The 20,283-nt window shown below is 40.7% G+C and overlaps 1 protein-coding gene across 1 annotated transcript in view; it reads left to right on the plus strand.

Moving 5' to 3' along the window:
- LOC126470810 (uncharacterized) overlaps positions 1-20,283 on the plus strand; it is a 202,590-nt gene that overhangs the window by 124,750 nt on the left and 57,557 nt on the right. Inside the window, exon 5 of the mRNA XM_050098821.1 lies at positions 19,890-20,058. Coding sequence (XP_049954778.1) covers positions 19,890-20,058 — 169 coding nt within the window. The remainder of the gene's footprint in view (positions 1-19,889; positions 20,059-20,283) is intronic.

Genomic DNA, 20,283 nt, shown 5'->3' on the forward strand with positions numbered 1-20,283 from the left:
CTACACAAAAAGAGCTACGCAGGCGAGACGAGACAATAAGAAAGGGGATGAAGTTGTCTACAAATCAGACAGTGCTGAGTACGGAACTAGAGAATAATGTGAGTAAAAATTAGTACAAAAATTGTAATATGTATGCAAGTGCAAACATTAAACTCAGTTTGATTAAAACCATATTTTTCTCTCTTCAGTATCATTGATTTAGGAAGTACTTCAAACGTCCTGCATTTCTTCATAGATAATTAATTAAGATATAGGCGGATATTTTATTCTGTCAGTATACTAAAAATGCCACAACAAAGGTACCTCAGTTCTTTTAATTACGACAATAGTGTTTAAATAAATAAATATTAGTATCTACACCGTCAGTTTACATGCACTACATTGAAGAAATATTTTCTGTCAATTCCTGCTCCATTATCGAGTTTCTGTTCTTAATAAATTTCTTTCTAAAGTGATAGCTGAATACCTTGAAAACTATCATCAACACCACAGTTGCATCGGCTTCTGTGTCTGCGTACAAAAGAAATTATTAAGTGCTGTTTTGTTAAAGTATTAATATTTACTTAATGAAGTGGCATTCTTTTACTTTTCTTCCGCAGGCAGACCCTAAAATTGCATATAAAGTACATCAGCCACTGCGTTGCGACCAGTCATGGTATTCATGGGAGTTGCATACTAAGCGTCAGAATTGTGACTTTCACACTTCCATTAAAAGCGTGATGGTCATATTTATGGAATTCATCTTTCACAGACTGCCACAAGACTGAGCTAAAAGCAACGGAGAAACATATGTAAATTTCTATTGGGTAGGAAACGACGGCATTTTTTTCAGTGAGTAATTTAAATGACTCACCTGGCCTAACATATGTAATTCGATTTCTCTGGTGATAAAAGATCTGTATGAATTAAGATTACACTCTTAGAACGACAGAATGGGGATTAGTCTCCATCAATGCATCAGTCACATGTCCTAAGGAATGAACAGTGAACAATATCATTTTCGCGTGTCAGTTCCACAGTTGTTATTACTACATGGCCAAATAAGGGATATCAGTTTGACGGATGCGTTGTGGTAACGCACATTTGGCACCCTCTGTCACCGACCAGGAAGCATTTCACCGATTTTGGCCAATCAACGACGGTACGTACCCAACGACAAGTTCTCCGACTTATCGTAGAGACTACCTAACCCAATGTGAGGGTATCACAACCACTAAAATCTTGGAGCGGTACCCCTCCAAGGTAGCGTTTACACTGAGCATCATACAATGTCGTGAAACTTATTGCAGTTATAGTGTCTATTACACATTCATGCTTGCAAATTGGTTATTTGAAATATGCTATATTTTATAAAAAATATCAGTAGATAAAATTGTTAATTTTTTTACGCTGAAAATAATCTACTTGACAAATAGTTCATATGTAGCAAATATATCCAGTGAACATACGAATAAATGTGCTAAGAATGAATCAACGTCGCAAATCGAGTGTTGTGTACGTCTTATTTCCTATCTCAACAAAGTAGAGATCCGAATAATCGCTCCGTAACTTTTCTTATAAGTCGAGACAGTAAAAAACTACAATTTCTTTAAACTACACGTACAGTCGTTAAATGTCATTGAAGAAACCTTCAGAAAAGAAATAAGAATAAATAACGTTCCTTATTGTCTGCAGGGAAATGAGCTGACTAGGGCGATGCAGGATGCTTTCATCTGTGTTGCCATCTGATTATCACGTAACGAGGCTCGAACTGATGACTTACGGACACAAAATTCCAAACGTTTCCTCCAAAAAATAACTCCCTAGTTAATAGCACCATTAACTGAAATCGTTCGGCATATTTGAATGATATAGGCGGCGTTATGATTAATGCCAAGACTACTTAACACAATCTAAGCAATATGATTCAAGATACCGAAGTATTTCCTCTTTGGTTCTTCAGGGATCAGATAAGCATCCTAAAGTAACGAATAATGTATTACTCAGTCAGAGAGGTTTTCGTAGAGTCGATAGTAGTGGAAAAACGACACGTAACTACGAGGATACTCGAAATTTGCCACAGCATTCCCACCTTTACTTGTACTGACCCAAATATAAAAACGTTTTGTTAATAATTCAGTGCACGGACTTAACATCTTAGGTCATAAGTCCCCTAAAACTTAGAACTACTTAAACCTAACTAACCTAAGGACATCACACACATCCATGTCCGAGGCAGGATTCGAACCTGCGACCGTAGCAGTCCCGCGGTTCCGGACTGCAGCGCCTAGAACCGCACGGCCACCGCGGCCGGTAAGCAGCAGCAGTGCGGGGGGATTAGACAGATGCTAAATGAGACTTAAACGTCTGGCAAGATTTCGCACCGTTTTTTGATAATCAGACCTGCCAGTCTTTTACGAATTTCCGGGCTTGGAGAAAGCTGTTACCACCTTTTCTAAATACAAGTCGTGTTCATGGATAACGTGTTGAGTAGTGTTAAAGATATTCAACCTACACTGGTAGGATCATAGAAAATAACCATCCTGAACTGTACTCAAATAAAATTTCGGGTTTTGTTCGTGGATATTTTCTGAGTATTCTGGCATCAAGGACCTGTGATCGCCGGTGTCTTCTTAATGAGTAAAAATTTAATAATGAGTAATCGGTTTGTTGCCAAAGTTAATTTCGTTTCTGCAAAAATGCTTTCACAACAGTGAATATATGTAATACGCAATCAGAAATATAACCGTACAGCAAAGGACACCAGTTAATATACCTATGTACAGATACAAAGGTACTGTGATTTAAATGTCGCAGCGCCGGAAACAACTCAGCGTAATAGCTGTTAAAGTGCTACTAATACTACTAAAAAATAAACCCAAGACAGAACTGGGCAGTTCAGAACTGAAGCTTGAAGGTGACGATAAAATTGTGGATTACTGTTGTTAAGAGTAAGTACCGGTAGTTGCGAAAGACAAAAAATAGTATGCCAGCAGACTTTTAGTTTAAATGCAATCGTTCGCTGCGTAATGAAGTATACAGGGCGAATCAGAACACACACATATTTTCAAAGAAGGTAGTTTGGGCCAAATCGAGAAAAAAAAAGTAGTAAAAAGAATGGTTCAAATGGCTCTGAGCACAATGGGACTCAACTGCTGTGGTCATAAGTCCCCTAGAACTTAGAACTACTGAAACCTAACTAACCTAAGGACATCATACACATCCATGCCCGAGGCAGGATTCGAACCTGCGACCGTAGCGGTCGTGCGGTTCCACACTGTAGCGCCTAGAACCGCCCGGCCACTCCGGAAGACCCTCCGAATTTTACTGTTGGCACTACACACGCTGGCAGATGACGTTCACTGGGCACCATACCCACACCTTGCCATCGGATCGCCACATCATGTACTGTGATTCGTCACTCCAAACAAAGTTATTCTACTGTTCAATCGTCCAATTTTTACTCTTCTTTCACCCATCAAGGCAACGTTTGGCATTTTCCAGCGTGATGTGCGGGTTATGAGCAGCCGTTCAATCATGAAATCCAAGTTATCTCACCTCCCGCCTAACTGTCATAGTACTTGCAGTGGATCGTGATACAGTTTGGAATTCCTGTGTGATGGTCTGGATAGATGTCTGCCTATTACACATTATGACCCTCTTCAACAGTCGGAGGTCTCTGTCAGTCAACAGACGAGATCGGCCTGTACGCTTTTGTGCTGTACGTCTCCCTTCACGTTTTCGCTTCACTATCACATCGGAAACAGAGGACCTAGGGATGCTTAGGCGTGTGGAAATCTCGCGTACAGACGTATGACACAAGCGATACCCAATCATTCTGCTCTCTCACGACGTCTAGTGACTACAAGGTCGCTGATATGGAGTACCTGGCAGTAGGTGGCAGCACACTGCACCTAATATGAAAAACGGATGTTTTTGGGGGTGTCCGGATACTTTTGATAACATATAGTGTATACTTACTTCTGATCATTCGACCTCGTGGCAAGAAGTCGTGGTTCACTAGGCCGTTAACATCGAAACACAGTGTGCATAACCTTCAAATCTGACCTTACTCATCGAGCTGTTATCGTTCTTGGCGATCCAGAACGTTTTTCGACTGGGACCATTGAGTTTTAGTTTCAACGTCATATCCGTGCATCCATTTTCTATCTCCTGTCATGATACGTTTCAGTAGTCCTACATGATTTTTACCGCCTACCGACTCCTCAGCAACTTTCATTGGCCCCTGTTTTGGTCCGTAATTCAAGAAATTTGGAAAAAAGTTTGCTGTCCCAACTTTCATGACAAAAAAAATCGTTGTACGAGGAAGTCAATATCCTTTTCAGCCCTGCCTCGAGCGAATGTGTGCTTCAGTTTGTAAAAATATTTTCTTGGTCTGTTTTCACTTCTCTGACTCATCCAGTCGTGCGCGTCTGTCCCTATTGGTGCCCCTGCAGTTCTGATTCCAATTGTTGGCGGCATACAACTCTAGCTAAAAGATTCAATCGGGTGGCAGGTGTTGTTGCAACAGCAAAGCAAGACAGTTTGTTATTTTTCAATACATTGTTTAATGTACGTCTATATTAATGATCTGTTTATTGACAGAGGTGTAATATTACGGTATATTGATAATTTTTACTTATGGACCGTCTGACAGCAACTGAATAAAACAAAGTTTTTGTGCCATACGCGTTTCGCTTTTATTTTCTGCAAGGAATCATCAGTGGTAGGTTGCGTGGACGATTTCCTACATATTAAAAAAGTTGCAATTTTGGTGTTGTTCTTCTTCTTATAAATGCCATTTGCGGTTTTTTCTCACATTTCATAAGTGAAAATTATCAATATACCGTAATATTACACGCAACTGGGGAAGACAGGACTACAAAAATTGAAGAGGTGTAATAATTTGAACTGAACACCGTTCTTTGTACTTATTTTCAAATTATACTGTTTCTTGTGGAAAAAATCACAACTATCTCAGGCCTGCGGATTACTATTTTGTTCAAATTTTACCATTCGCACGCACAACCATGCCGGTATTAATACTGATTTAAGAAATGATAATTAAAATTCATTTTTACTTTAAAAAGTATTTATTGAAAGTGGGATGTAATTGCTTTCGTTTCTCAGACGCCAACTGTTAAAAGTATTTCGTCCGAACTTGAAACACTTAGTATCTGGAACCAAACGTCAGATACCAGTGATTTGTCTGAAGTCTACAACGCTGATGTTGACTGCTCATTACAAATACCGGTCAGTGATATGGAAGAGTCATCTTCAGAAGAAAGCAGCGATAAATAAGTTGTCTAAAAAGCAGTAATGAATCTGGAACATTTCTTGCTGTGCTCAAATTGCAATCAGCGAACCCATCTCATGCTATATGTTCACAAATGTGTGTAATAATAGAACAGCTCCATGAAGTGAGCGCTCGAACTTCTAAATAGATGACACAGCGGAGATAGTTAAGGAGAGAGAATGATTTTGATGAGAAGAGTTTTATTTCTGCAAATGCTTTCAATATTGACGATAAATAGACCTTAGTTTGTTCTATGAATTTTTTAATAATTTAGTGTACATCACGTACTGGGATTACGCCATTGTTCTTTCAGGTTCCTGTGCTATAGGTAAGGCCTATGAATTACTAGCTCAGTATTCCTCTGAAGATTTCTTTACTTCTGGATCAGAATTGGCAAATATGTATTCAATAGCAAAAAATGTTAAAACATACTTACGACTCACGCTGAACTTCAGAAGCTGTTTCCATTAAATTTAATAATGTGTGTGATCGGATAATCAATATAGCATATTCGAAGTGATGACTAGTGTTACTACAGTGGAAAGAAAGCTGTCGGTTTCCAGTGGCATGGCAATATTCTGGAATTCATTCAGAACACAAGGAGGAAAATCTGCGAGTATATTTAGCTACCATGACGCTGTGCTGTACCCATATGTAACCTGTCAGTGGGTGGGGTGGATATCTGTGATCAACAAATGGAATGTTACCATGCTTTGCTTAGGACAAGGTAATGGATTTTGAAGTTCATTCTCTATTTACTGGAATTAGCTGCAGTGAACAGCAAACTCAAACACATAATAGCTGGAAAGTGAAATAAAATTACGCAGGAAGATGTTACGGACGACGGAATTTCGACTAGAAATGGTAACTCCCATGAATAAATGATCTGAAGTGCACAAGCCTGAGGAGGAAACTGAACCAGAGGCACGTGAAAGATCTAGTCCACCTGCCTCTACACCTGGCGTCGACAAGATATTTGATCGTTACCATCATTTCCCATTCGTTGATGATCTAACTTCTCCAAGAAAGTACAGATTAATTTCATGTAATAGCAGACCCAAAATCGACCGCAACAAACGCAATGTGTATGTGTCTCTTTCGAAGCACAACAATTGTTTCAAGCAGTTTTACACACAGAGGTAATTGGCTCATTGTCTGTTAGATTATCGTTAGTGATTTTTCAATGACTATTTTCCACTGATTTTCACTAATTACCTTACATTTATATTCTAGTTTACACATGAATGAATAAGTGTTTCACGCAGTTTCACACGCTAAACTAATATTATCTAATTTTGCTTCATTATTAATAATGATTTCGCAATGATTGTTAACCTGACCTTGATTAATTATTTAAATTTGTATTGTAGCATACTCATAATCGAATAATGAATTATGTAATTATACAGGGTGTTTCAGATTGTCGTTTTAAAAATTTGGGGACAGTTTACTTAGACCAAAAGAAGAAAAGAATGTCCAGTAAACATGGGGTCTAAAGTGTATACCATAAGAACTATAAGCACTTGTTCAGCAGAAGAAATGTGTTTCACAGTAGCGAAGATCAACAAATGCTCATGGCCCTTAAGGAATGCATTTTAGAGCCGATTTTAAATGGATATTTTTTCCTTGTTTTGGTCCTTACGATATCCTCCCAAAATATGGGAAGTAGAGAGCTTGCAGTAGAAGAAATGCGTTTCGCAATATCGAGGATGACAAAGTGGTCATAGCTCTTAAGATATGCATTTTAGATCCAATGTTTACTGGACTGTTTTTCTGTTTCCAAATTTTTTAAACTTCGTTTGAAACACCCTGTGCATTAACGTGATAAATATGCAGTTCATCTATCAATCACAGTCCTATTTACTTCAGAAGCATACAGCATAAATTTTTAAATAAACTCTAATCCGCACTATCTTGTATTTCCTCTTTTCGCAAACATAACGAAAAAATAATTTTTATTAATTTTCCTGTCTAATTGTAGTCTGTAAATCAATTTAAAACGAAATAATATCTCAGGGCTGAAGGGAACACACTAACGTCATCAGTAGCTACTTTGACTGTGATTCAGCAATTGTTCTTAATAATTTTTTTCACTTTTCCCTCGATTTCATCGTTTAATGATGTGCTGCGGCACTATCGTCATCCTCAACGTCTCCACGGCCTTCATAGCAACGCTCTTATCACTCGTCAACCCTTCCTTTACTCATAAAAGACTCACCAAATGCAATATTTAATATTTCTAGAATTTTGCTGCAATTTATTCCATTATTGTAGCAAAATTCAATACAAATTCCCTGATCCATTTTATTCAAAATTAATAACAGGTTACACTACTAAGACACGTTTAATCTTTTTAACAACTCACAACAGATAAAATAACCGACGATTCTAATTGTGTTCAAATAATTTTCAAACATGTTTATCAACATTACAACAAAAAAATCGTGCGAATCGGACTAATACAATACGCGAAATAACCAAATTCCCGTTACTTTCTGAACACACCTTGTATGCCAATTCCCAACTTTCAGGCCTAAATATTGGGGAAAAATGTAGCATGTAATCTGAGAGTCTCGAAAATGGTATTGGATTGCAGAACATAAACTTACGTTCAACACGGGGACACTTTTCAGTTGGTCATGTGGTTGGTCTTGCGGCCTCGTGGACGACACTCCAGCTAGGCCGAATCCCCTATGCACACGCTGACTTACCTGCTGCCGACCACAGATCCGATGCGGTTCGTGAGTGCACTCAGCTCTCCAGCAAACCACGTTCACTTGAGTACGCGAAGGCAGAAAAGGAGACCAACCTCTAAGGAGAAGAAGAAGAAAACAGACTTCATGAACGTAGACAAAAACCTCTAAAATAATTAGCATTCTCTTAATTTACACACTCAGATGCCATACATTACATTCCAGATAACAATAGCAGCACCAAGTGAAATAATGGTGATTGCAAGTGCACACTTCGACTTTATATTGTGTAAATTATGACGTTATCGAAGTTCCTGTTATAGTTCTTAAATTACCTACGTGAAACATGTAGTTCTCAAATTTTTGAACGTATTATTTTCAAAACCAATATTTTACTAAATTACAGTTAGTTGGAAATTATACGGAAGCATTGTACTATTCATTGATGTAAACAAATTGTTATTAACATGATGATTATTATTATTATAGTGCAGATAATTCTGTTGGTGACTGAGGACTGTGGACTGGACAACATTACGTCAGTATTGACGTCATTTGCAGACTAATTATTATTACAAGTCGTCTGTTTTTAGGGTGGGTAATGTCTCAAAGTACATTTGGCAAGAGCAAGCCATTAGTACTTATTGTCCCCTGGGCAGAAAGCCTGGTGTAGAAGTGTTGACGCGCGAACGCGGAAAGGTTAGTGCATACTGACAGACATAGTCCACTTAGCTGTGCAATTACGACCGTGCAGAGCTATCACGTTGTAGAGTTTATGACTAGCTTGTGAGAAGACCGTTCGACGTAGAGAAAAACAACCGGCACACTGATATGTGTACATAAAAATATTTAAAAAAATGCACTTAGACCTGTTACACCCTGTATTTTATGGTGATTAATCATATTATTATTATTACATTAATCAGTTTATAAACTTTATTGTTTTTACAATTGAGCACAGCTGAGGCTGATTAAAAGTGGTGGCTACGGCAAGTTATGGTGACGAAGGTGGAGAGGGGGCGGGGGGGGGGGGCGGGTTGGTGGAGACAAAAATGCAAACTGTGACCTGTAACCCCCCGCCACAACCGAAAAACTGATATCTAGACCCGCCCCTGAAACAAATTAATATTATTCTGGCAGCCATTTTCTTGTTGCACTAACCAGTCCACTTACATGTTATTGCTTCAATTTTCAAAGATACTCACTTATGAAGCCTATTTGTCGTAGGAGTATGTTTCCGTCGCTCAAAATTCGCGGGTTAATCGTCCCATTCCACGCCACGTAAGCCATCTAACGGCAATGTGCGTAATTAACAGCGTAAAGTTTACCTTAGCGGTGAAATTTTTACTGACTCGAGATTCACTTGCTCAATTCCTAAGATCATAAAGTCGCACGCCATCTCTTAGTGCGGAAAACAATAAACTATTTTGTACGTACAGAGGAAGACGATTGGCGTATTACTTTGCTTGGCGTATAATGCTGGAAGTGCTTGTAACGGCCGCTAGGTGGCAGGAGCAGCCGTGACGGCAAGCTTAGTTCCAAAGGCACCCGCGAGATGGTGCAGCAGGCCCTTTGCCTTTGTCGTTTCATCTGCTGGAAGGACATTCCCTCCTCACGATTATTACATATGAACAACCCCTGTCTGCCTTTTTATTTTTCCTGTGAATGCTTCGTTGAACCAGAAGAAAAAATAATACGTAGTACATACAGATAACAAGCCTAGTGTTGAACACTGAAGCGAATAATTGCTTCTGCCAGTTCACAATTGCTTTTTCATGTGTAAACCTCCAAGAGGTACATAAATTTAGAGTTTTAGAATTGCTAATAACAATAAAGTGATGCACAAGAAGCAATAAGTAAGGACAAGTAGAGGAACTGGAAGATACACGTTCTGAAAAATAGAGGCCGATGAACATTTAATTTACCTACACAAAAAACTGAAAACTGGACTAATGGTCTCGTAAATTTATTTTGACTTTCCATCGCAGTGCATGCTGGGAACCCATCCATGTGATTATCTGCAGTTATAAATAAATTAGCCTCTGACTGCGTATTCGATTTTAAGGAGTACGAGCCCCATCCTCAGATGTAATTGTTCACATACCAAAAATATTGGAAATTACCGTACATTACAGCAGTGAATAGACAACATAACACCACTCTTCATTTGATATACGTTACAAGTTATCAAACCTTAAGCGGTCATGGGGGTCATATTAAAGTTCTTGTGCATAAGTCGGATTATTTATGAAATTACAATTACTTATAGTCATTACATCAAAATATTAAAATGATAATATTTTCTGCATAATGTGTGTTACATTTCATTATATAATCTTGACAATCAATTTACATTTGAATTAGAACTATTTATTTTCTGTGTGAGCGTGTATATATCACTCTCTACAAACATTAATCATTTGTGGCGTTAATCGTATTTTTCGAATACGTCCGTGAGAACACCTCAGTGGTTTTATGTTACGGTATGGTGCTTTCTGACTCAAGGTCTGAGAAACCACCCACAATGGGTTAGATTAAATACATGAGAAAATATGATAATTATACTATGTATTAAATAAAATAGTTCTCATTGACTGGTGAATGGTTCTTAATTCAAATGTAAACTGGTTGCCAAGATAAATGTTGACATTTAACACACGTAGGGTATAAAGTATTATTGCATTAGTAGTATTTGTCTACGATTATGATAACTGTAATTTCATGTATAATGCGACTCAAATACAAGGCCTCCAATATGGGCTCACGACCACTAGGGGTTTGACAGCAATGTAATTCTGGAAAATTATGCTACGTGAACAGGTGCATTTGAAAATGGGGCTGGCGGTCCCGAAATCTATTATGCAATAAGTAAGTGAAAAAATCATCTTTACAGCCAGAGGCAAATTTATTTATATTTGCGTAAACTGTTGTTGATGCGGTCGCCATTCCGAATACAGATCAGAAACATCGTCCCTTCGCTTTACCTTACCTAGCATTCAGAATTGGTTTACCTCTGCAATTATCAATTCCCCTTCACCCCTCGTCAAATGCACACAGAAAAACCAAAACAATTTTTTACAATCTTTCGTTGACGGTCGGACTTTTCCTGCCAACCTATCCTCCCCCCCGCCCCCCCCTCCCCTTCGCTTTTCCATTCTGCTTACTTCACCACCTATTCTTTGCATTCCACTCACTGTAAAATGCGTGCAGGAACTGGTGCCACATATGAGGTTTCCTCCCCGTTCCATTCTAGTATGCAGTGCGGAAATAATGACTGCATAATTGTCTATAGTGCATTGTAGTTAGTATGATCTCACGTTCGAGAGCCTTTAGAGCTCAATACGCAGGGGGCTGTTGTATATTCCTAGATTTCTCACTTATATTGGTTCTTCATAGTTAGTAAGTAGCCTTTCGTGAGGTAGTTTAAGTCTATATTTAAATGCAAGCAGGTTTTTTAGCATTTCTCTCCCGATGCACAAACAGCCCTGTGCTCACTCGTGCTGCTCTTCTTTCTATCTAATTTTTGTCCTGTTTTCTATTGATTCCACACATACACTTGAGCAGTATTCTAGGTCTTCTTTGCAGAGTGATTGTATTTTACCAGTATCTTAATAATGAATGGAAATCCGTCACCTACTTTTCTACAATATTGTGACTACACTGAAGTGACAAAAATTATGGCCCAGAGATAGGCACGTATACAGTTGCCGGTAGTGTCGCGTGCATGAGGTATAAAAGGGCAATGCATTGGCGGAGCTGTCATTTGTGCTCAGGTGATTCATGTGAAAAGGTTACCGACGTGATTAATGTCGCAAGACAGGAATTAACAGACCGAAAGCGGAATGGTAGTTGCAGCTAGATGCGTGAGACATTCCATTTCGGAAATCGTTGGAAAATTCCATATTCCGAGATCCACAATGTCAAGAGTGTGCCAAGAGTACCAGATTTCAGGCATTACCTCTCACCACGGACGGCACAGCGGCCGAAGGCCTTTACTTGACCGAGAGCAGCGTCGTTTTCGTAGTATTGTCAGCGCTAATAGACAAGCAACGCTGCTTGAAATAACATCATAAATCAATCTGGGACGTTCTACGAACGGATCCGGTAGGACAGTGCGGCAAATTTAGCGTTAATATTCTGTAGCGCGCATGTGATGTTTGATGTCACTTCTTAATGAAAATTGAAGTAATTTCATCTGTTCCTTCGTGTTAATTCATTTTGTCCTAATCATTGAAATTAACGGTCATTTCTACGGCTACTAACAGGGTAAATATTGTGAGACACCATACAGTAGGACATTTTACATTACATTTAATATGGATGGTTATTTAGCTGTTAAAAGAAACAGGCACTCTTGCGGCGATCTCAACACATGTACTCTCGTATGAAGTTTTAATCAACAAAGTGAGATAGCTCGAAAACAATAGTAACGGACACAAATATAATTCTCAAAGCGAAAATTATCGTCAATTTCTACTGAACGTATGCGTCCTGATGTCCAATTTCAAATTCTACCAGTGATTCAAGTGACATACTATTTGTGCACTGATGGAATAGGGTCTTGGGTGATTAATCATTACTACTTGAGACTAGAATTTAACTCTTGAGATGCTCTGGTGATTTACGTGGGTATTTTGTGAGTTGTCGATGTTCTCTTATCCGTCATACTTTAGGTACGTAGCAAGTGCTTTGATGCAGTACTAACTTTTACTGATGAGCCAAAGCATTATGACCACCTGCCTAATAGCTTGTTAGTCCGCCTTTGGTACGCAATACATCAGCAGATCTGCCTGACATGGATTCGACAAGTCCTTGGTACGTTTATGTAAATTACGCACCGATGGTTTGCGGGCGCGGAGCTGGCTCCAGATATCGTATCAGATGTGTTCCATTGATTTAAGATCAGGGGAATTTGCTGGCCAATAGATCAATCCGAGTTCACTCTGATGCTCGTGAAACCACTGCAAAACACGTCTGGCCTTATGACGGACATTTATCCTACTGGAAGGTGCCATTACGATCGGAGAAGACATCAAGCAGGGAGGGATGCAGGTGCTCCGCAATAATGTTCACATTGCCCACAGCTGTCTTGGTCACTTTGATTATCACCATAGGTCCCTTGGAAGTTCAGGTGAATACCCCCCACAGCATAATACTGCATCGATAGACTAGCGTCCATAGTGCAGTCAAGATTCGAGCGGCCGTTGGCTTGGATGACGATGTAGCTGGGCACGACCGACCTGGTGTAACAAGAAACTTGATTCATCCGACCAGGCGACTAGTATCCACTGAGCCACGGTCCCATCTTGATGTTCACGTGCCCACTGCCACCGTTACTGACTATGTCGTTGGGTTAACAGGGGAGCACGTGGGGGTCGCATGCTTGCAAGCCCAGTGTTAGACAATGTGTGCTCTTAACGGATTGCTCCGAAATATTTGTTCTTTCATTCAGGTCCACCACATATCAACGCCTATCATGGTTTGTATAGGATAGTCACAAACAGTCTGAAAAGCTTGTAAGGGTGTTGCTGGGTTGTGCTGAGAAGTAATTGCAAAGAAAAAAATTCGATACCTTGCGCCGTTTCCAAGTTAATTAGCATCGAAAATAGCCAATCAGGCTGTTTAGAAAGCAACTTGAAGAGGCCCGCCAGATACAATTAGTGTCAGTTGTTCTCATAGCGTAGAAGATAGCGCACGAGACTGTCGGCCTTTGGCTCGGGCTCGATCCTTACTACTGTCCCATGTCCAGTTTTTTTATCACTTTAGGAAACCAAACGAAGCACACGTTTGGCATCACAGTCCCTGGTGAAAACTCGGAAACTGCGCAACGTAACGAATTTGTTTCTAAACAATTATTTTTCACCACTACTAGCCTGAAACACCCTTACGAGCTTTTCAGACTGTCTCAGACCAGCCTGTACAGCGGGCAAGCCTCCGAGCTTCACATTCTGTGATCAGTTGGGGACGTCCGACATTTTGTCGCCTACTCGTAGTTTCAATGTTCTTCAGTCACTTCACATACACGACAGTAGCACTCCAACAGACGATTACCTTCGCCGTTTCCGAGATGCTTATTCTCAGATGCCGAGCCATGTCAATCTTTTTTTGTCAAAGTCGCTTATGTTGGTCTGTTTCCCATTTGCGGCCATATCGTGACTATAACGATTTCCCGTTCCCGTCTGCTCCGCTTGCAAACTTTCCTTATAGCACAACATGCCTGCACCGTCACATGGCTGCATTCATTCTCGCACTGGGCGGTGGTCATAATATTTTAGCTCACCACTTGGTTTCTTTCGTAGAACGTAGTCAGCAAAGTCAGTTTACTGGGCACAAATCAGCGACAAAATTTAAATAAGGCAGTGCAATGATGCACGTGGGCTATTTTCAGCTACACGAATGACGTTAGCCAATCAGGTTGCTGTGCGCAAATTCAAGCAATTGCACGTCATAAGATGCGGTAATGCACAGATATATGTGGGTTCATAAATTAGCAAATTTTCAAACGCTCATCATCAGTATAAATTTGTCTTTTTCGGAAGTGATAAATTTAAGCTAGGTGAGCAAAAGATACGTTTAATTGGATTGAGAAAACCAAACGAAGAAATCGTTTGGCGATGCTGTGTCTGGCGGCTTGAATTTCTGCTTGCAAGGACCTGATTTTCTAAATCTAATGCTAATGAAATTGGAAGCGACGCAACGTATCGAAATTTTCTCTTAACAATTATTTCTTAGCACAATCTGCCCTGCAACACTCTTACATAGCTATTCATTCTGTTTCTGATAATTGTGTATACATATGTTCCAAGGCAACCACTTATGTATCTGAATTCAAAATATTTGTTTTCTGTGGTACACTGTGGGTATGACGTCAGTATAGGCTTTCTTCAGCTAACATTTAATGTATCAGGTAATAATGTCAGTTCCCTCATACAGCTTTATCTCACAATTTATTTGATATTCTTAATACTGTTAATATTTACAGCCATTTCCCTCAGTTGCTAGTAATAACTTCAATATATTTTATCATAAAAATAAGAAAAACTTCCGCTTTTGCAACTGAAATATATTCTTGAATACCAGACATGTTTCGCCTATTCGCGGTAGGCATCTTCAGTGGTATTTATTTTGGTGTCGTACTCATGCAACGAGTCGTAGTCCTATATGTGCTAAATACCTATACCATGTGCATTTACCGCCTATAGGACAACAAATTGCTCCATGAACAGTACAAAAAATGAATACGACAGAAGATGCCTAACGTGAATAGGTGAAATGTCTGGTACTCAAGAATAAATTTTAGCGGAAAAATATAGAAGTTTTCTCACCTTCATGACAATACATAATTGATGTCAACTGAAATTCATTTTATTTATAATGGATACCACCTCAACAAAATAACATCATGGGATGCCAAACGTGCTCCAGCAATGGAATGTCACAGTTCAAAATGAATCAAATGGCTCTGAGCACTATGGGACTTAACATCTGAGGTCATCAGTCCCCTAGAACTTAGAACTACTTAAACCTAACTAACCTAAGGACATCACACACATCCATGCCCGAGGCAGGATTCGAACCTGCGACCGTAGCAGTCGCGCGGCTCCGGACTGAGCGCCTGAACCGCTAGACCACCGCGGCCGGCAGTCCCCTAGAACTTAGAACTACTTAAACCTAACTAACCTAAGGACATCACACACATCCATGCCCGAGGTAGGATTCGAACCTGCGACCGTAGCAGTCCCACGGTTCCGGACTGCAGCGCCTAGAACCGCACGGCCACCACGGCCAGCGGAATGTCACAGTTATGACGAGAATTCGTCCAGAACGGAAGGACACAATAAATAACTCATGCCAAGTGTCAAATTCAGGGGGAGCCGGCCGGAGTGGCCGAGCGGTCCTAGGCGCTTCAGTCTGGAACCGCGCGACCGCGACGGTCGCAGGTTCGAATCCTGCCTCGGACATGGATGTGTGTGATGTCCTTAGGTTAGTAAGGTTTAAGTAGTTCTAAGTTCTAGGGGACTGATGACCTCAGCTGTTAAGTCCCATTGTGCTCAGAGCCATTTTTTGAAATTCAGGGAGTCATATGTTTTGTACAACAAAATTAAAAAGGAGTTCCTGCTGCTGCAAGTACATGTTGTGTGCAACGTGTGGTACGCTCGATTTGATACCTTGTATAAATTCGTTATGGTGTACTCCAGTTCTGGACGACCGCTCATGGTACGTATAGCACTCGACTTTTGAGATCAGTTTAGTATCTGATGATGAGACTATTGAGTCTTGGAAATGTTTGTACTTGAATTGAAGATCAAAATAATCCGTGGGATATAGATCTATCGAGAATCTGACATTGCTACTGGAATAAAATTCCTCAAAACACGTCAATGAAAAAAGCAGAATTAAAGATTCTTGGTGGGGCGCCTTAAGAAAGGAATCCATTCATGTAGTACGCAGTCTGCAATGACAACACTGAGTGCTACTTGGGTGAACGGGTGCAGTTGTTCATAGTCTTCCGGAAACAAGTTTCAGTTTCACTAGATTGGACGGGCATCAACAAAGTGCACATCATATATATTGATAAATGTAGTTCCCGGGGATTTTGCTGGCTATTCTATTTCTCAGATGTTATACTTATTGATTTCTAACTGGCCATACGTTTTCTGCGTTCACAGGCATTGTCGTCTTGGACATTTACTTCCCCCTTACATCCGTGTAACGGTAGTCTAACCTAGCGACACGGGCCTCTTCACTGCGTATTTGTGAATACGTTATGGTGTCATGTGCAGTACGAAGGATTATGGACGTCTTTCCAAAGAAAGCAGGGGGACACATCTATGGAGAGAGATAAAGGTCATTCTTCGTGGGTAGAATTTACGCATTTTCATGCGGGTACTGTTGATACCATAACGTACAAACTTCACGAAGCGAAATTTGTACTGCACTGTAACTGCAGATCGTCTAGTGGTAGTCAAAGTGTTGGATTTCACTACAATTGGTGCACGACGGCTTTTTGGAGAGGATTAACCTGCATGTTTCAGTTATCAGTGCTCCCTGTAGCAGTAGGACGACCAGCTCAGTGAGCAATGTGGCGTGTTGGGTAAAATTCTGTTGTTGCGGGGTTCCCTATCTGTTATCTTGATTTACGTCCTACGTGGTTTCATTACACACTCTCACCTCAGTATCATCCCAAAAATATCCATGCAGCCTTGTGCAATCGAGCGAGTTCTTTGTTCGTTGCGTTCATCGTCGACTGTACGTCTAATTTCGACCATATTCCGTCCGGCATAAATCTGAAAGCGATTTTACGTTACTGTAAAATTCTTCTTCTGCCTACGAACAACATATTATTGAATTTTTTGGCCGTCTTTACAGTGCTTCCGCCACGAAATTGCACACCATAGCAGTTCCTTATAGTGTAGATTCTTTTAACAGTTGACTATGGTATGGCTCCTCAACACACAGTCAACGTATCCTGGCATACTTGATTAATAACTATGAGTTGAGTGCAGGAAAAGCGGAGTGGGAGGCGGAGAGGGTTAATCAGAGCGAGGCCTAAACTACACCGTAACATCTACATTCGGTAACACAGTCGCAATTGCAACGCCATAGGCCTATTTGTGGAATGTGAAGTTAATAATTTTATGTGCGGCTCTTCTTCAACTACTTGTCTTCGTATCATTTCAGCGTTTGTCATCTGGCTTTGCTTAAGTCACCTCGGTTCAAAATTTGTCAGCTTTATGTCGTTTACATTCCTCCAATTACGAAGAACTGTTTTCGAAAATTAATCAAAGAAACTTACTATTAGCAGTTGTAAATTTCCGACACAATAATGAAAATAATATTTCAAACGACATCAATAGGCAATCATCATCAGTAAACCTTTAGGGGTATAAGTTCGTGGTCCACGAAACTCTTGTGTTCCCAGCGTTGCGTCCAGAACTGCGTTGGACATACTCAGAGGTGTTTCTCCTCCGTTGAGGTGCCGACTCGGCAACTGAACGTATGAGCAACGCCTCTGAAGACGTGCAGGTCAGTTCTGGACAAAACGTTAGGAACACAAGAGTTTCATGGGCCACGATCTTACACCACAAAGGTTTACCAGCACCACTGTCATCTGGTCGTGAAAACCTTCATTTTATAATCATCATAATGTTATTACACGCACCACAAAAGTTTCTGAGGACAAAAAATTTCAGAATGAGATTTTCACTCTGCAGCGGAGTGTGCGCTGATATGAAACTTAATGGTAGATTAAAACTGTGTGCTGGACCGCGAATCGAACTCGGGACATTTGCCTTTCGCGGGAAAGTGCTCTACCAACTGACAAAAAATTTACAAGAGATATTTAGTCTCTGTAACAAAATTATAATCTTAAACACCTTGTTCAGTCTGATAGGAAAATAAAAATCTTCCCCGTTAGCCGTCGCTGAAGAGAGGTAGTAATTAAAACTATATTCCAGAAATCGTCGAAAAAACGTTTGAATGTACTATCTGATCAAAAGAGTCGGGACACTTACTAGTGGAGATTAATATGGGTGTGACCACCTTTCGCCTTTGTGACAGCTGGAACTCTGCTGGGAACATTTTCAGTGAGGTGACTGAATGTTTATTGAGGAATGGCAGGCCATTATTCCTCAAGCTCTGAAACCAGAGACCGTAGTGGTGTCGGACGCTGAGTTCTGGAACAAAGTCGACGTTCTAATTCATCGCAAAGGTATTCCATTAGATTCAGGTAGGAACACTAAGTATGCCAGCAAACTTCAGGAATGCTATAGCCCACAAACCATTGACTCACACCTGAACCACGAAAAGCACCCCCATTCCTTAACACCACCAACTCCTTACTATACTGTTAGAACTCAACAAGATTGCAGGTGACGTTCTCCAGGTATTCGCCAAACGCAAACCGTTCCATCGGAGTGTCACACGGTATGAAGTTATTCATCACTCCAAATCACTCGGTTCCTTTCATCCATTGTCAGGTGGGGTCGCTCTTTGTATCGCCTCACGCGTCGCTTAGCACAAACTATGGAAATGAATGGTTCATTAGTGCAGTTTGAACATTGTAGCCCTCTGCTTATAAATCCCTACGAACAGTCATTGTGTGCTCGCAGTACTTTGGAACTCACGAATGATTCCTTCTGACGATTTTACTTGTTTTTAGAAACCGATGTCGGCAATGCTCGACCGTCTTTCTCCGTCGGTACGTGAGGTTTGTCTGGTCTTGGTTTAGCTGTGGTTTTCCTGCGTGTTTCCATTTCACAATCACGTCATCAGAAGTCGACTTGGGCAGTTGTAGACGGATTGAAACGTAACTGATGGATTTGTTAAAAATGGTTCAAATTGCTCTGAGCACTATGGGATTTAACATCTGAGGTCATCAGTCTCCTAGAACGTAGAACTACTTAAACCCAACTAACCTAAGGACATCACACACATCCATGCCCGAGGCAGGATTCGAACCTGCGACGGTAGCGGTCGCGTGGTTATAGACTGAAGTCCCTAGAACCCTCGGCCACAGGGGCTGGCTCATGGATTTGTTACTCAGTTGACATCCAGTCACCGAGCTCTTCTGACCTACCCCTTCTGCTTACCGCTTCTCTACTGACAACACAACACTCCCTCCCTCGTCTTATGCTCGTGACATGTAGTGGTCGTTTTCGGATTACGTAGGGAAATCCGCATACTTTCGTTAAGATAGGGCATTTCTTGGAAATGTAAGAAGTAATGCTGTGAACTTGTACGCCCGTTAATGTTTACAGAACTTTGATATATCTAATACTATAACTAGAGAATCCGACACTAGCGATCTAATGAAAGTACATTACCTCCATTCTACTTGACTACAGTGATTGCATGCTTTTTACTTGACAGCTCGGGAGCTCAGTCAATGTGCGATACGTGACTCATTTTGTGGCCCACAGATCTGCCAACTGTACGCTGGGAGTGGGAGAGAACCGCGTAACTGTGGTGGTGGAGGCCCCTGGATCGCCGCCCGCCGTCTACACGCTACTGCTGCAGCGGCGGCCCGCCAGCTTCGGGGAACCGCCTTTCCACCCGGCACGTAACTACTCCGTCTGCGCACTGCGTCAGGTACTTTTAATTATATAGTTAATAAACACGGAACATTGTTAAACCATTAAAGTTGAAATTGAACGCTCCTTAACAGCCTGAAGTTGTCTTCTTTTCAGATTTCGCATGGTATGGCACAAGAGCAAAATAACGATGTTAACTCCACAAGGACTGCTCCATCCTCTAGCTATACGAAGATTTTGAACCTCGTCATCCGACGTCATTGGTCGTCAAGACTAAAAGAAA

This window comes from Schistocerca serialis, chromosome 3, assembly GCF_023864345.2.
Source record: "Schistocerca serialis cubense isolate TAMUIC-IGC-003099 chromosome 3, iqSchSeri2.2, whole genome shotgun sequence".
Taxonomy (NCBI): domain Eukaryota; kingdom Metazoa; phylum Arthropoda; class Insecta; order Orthoptera; family Acrididae; genus Schistocerca; species Schistocerca serialis.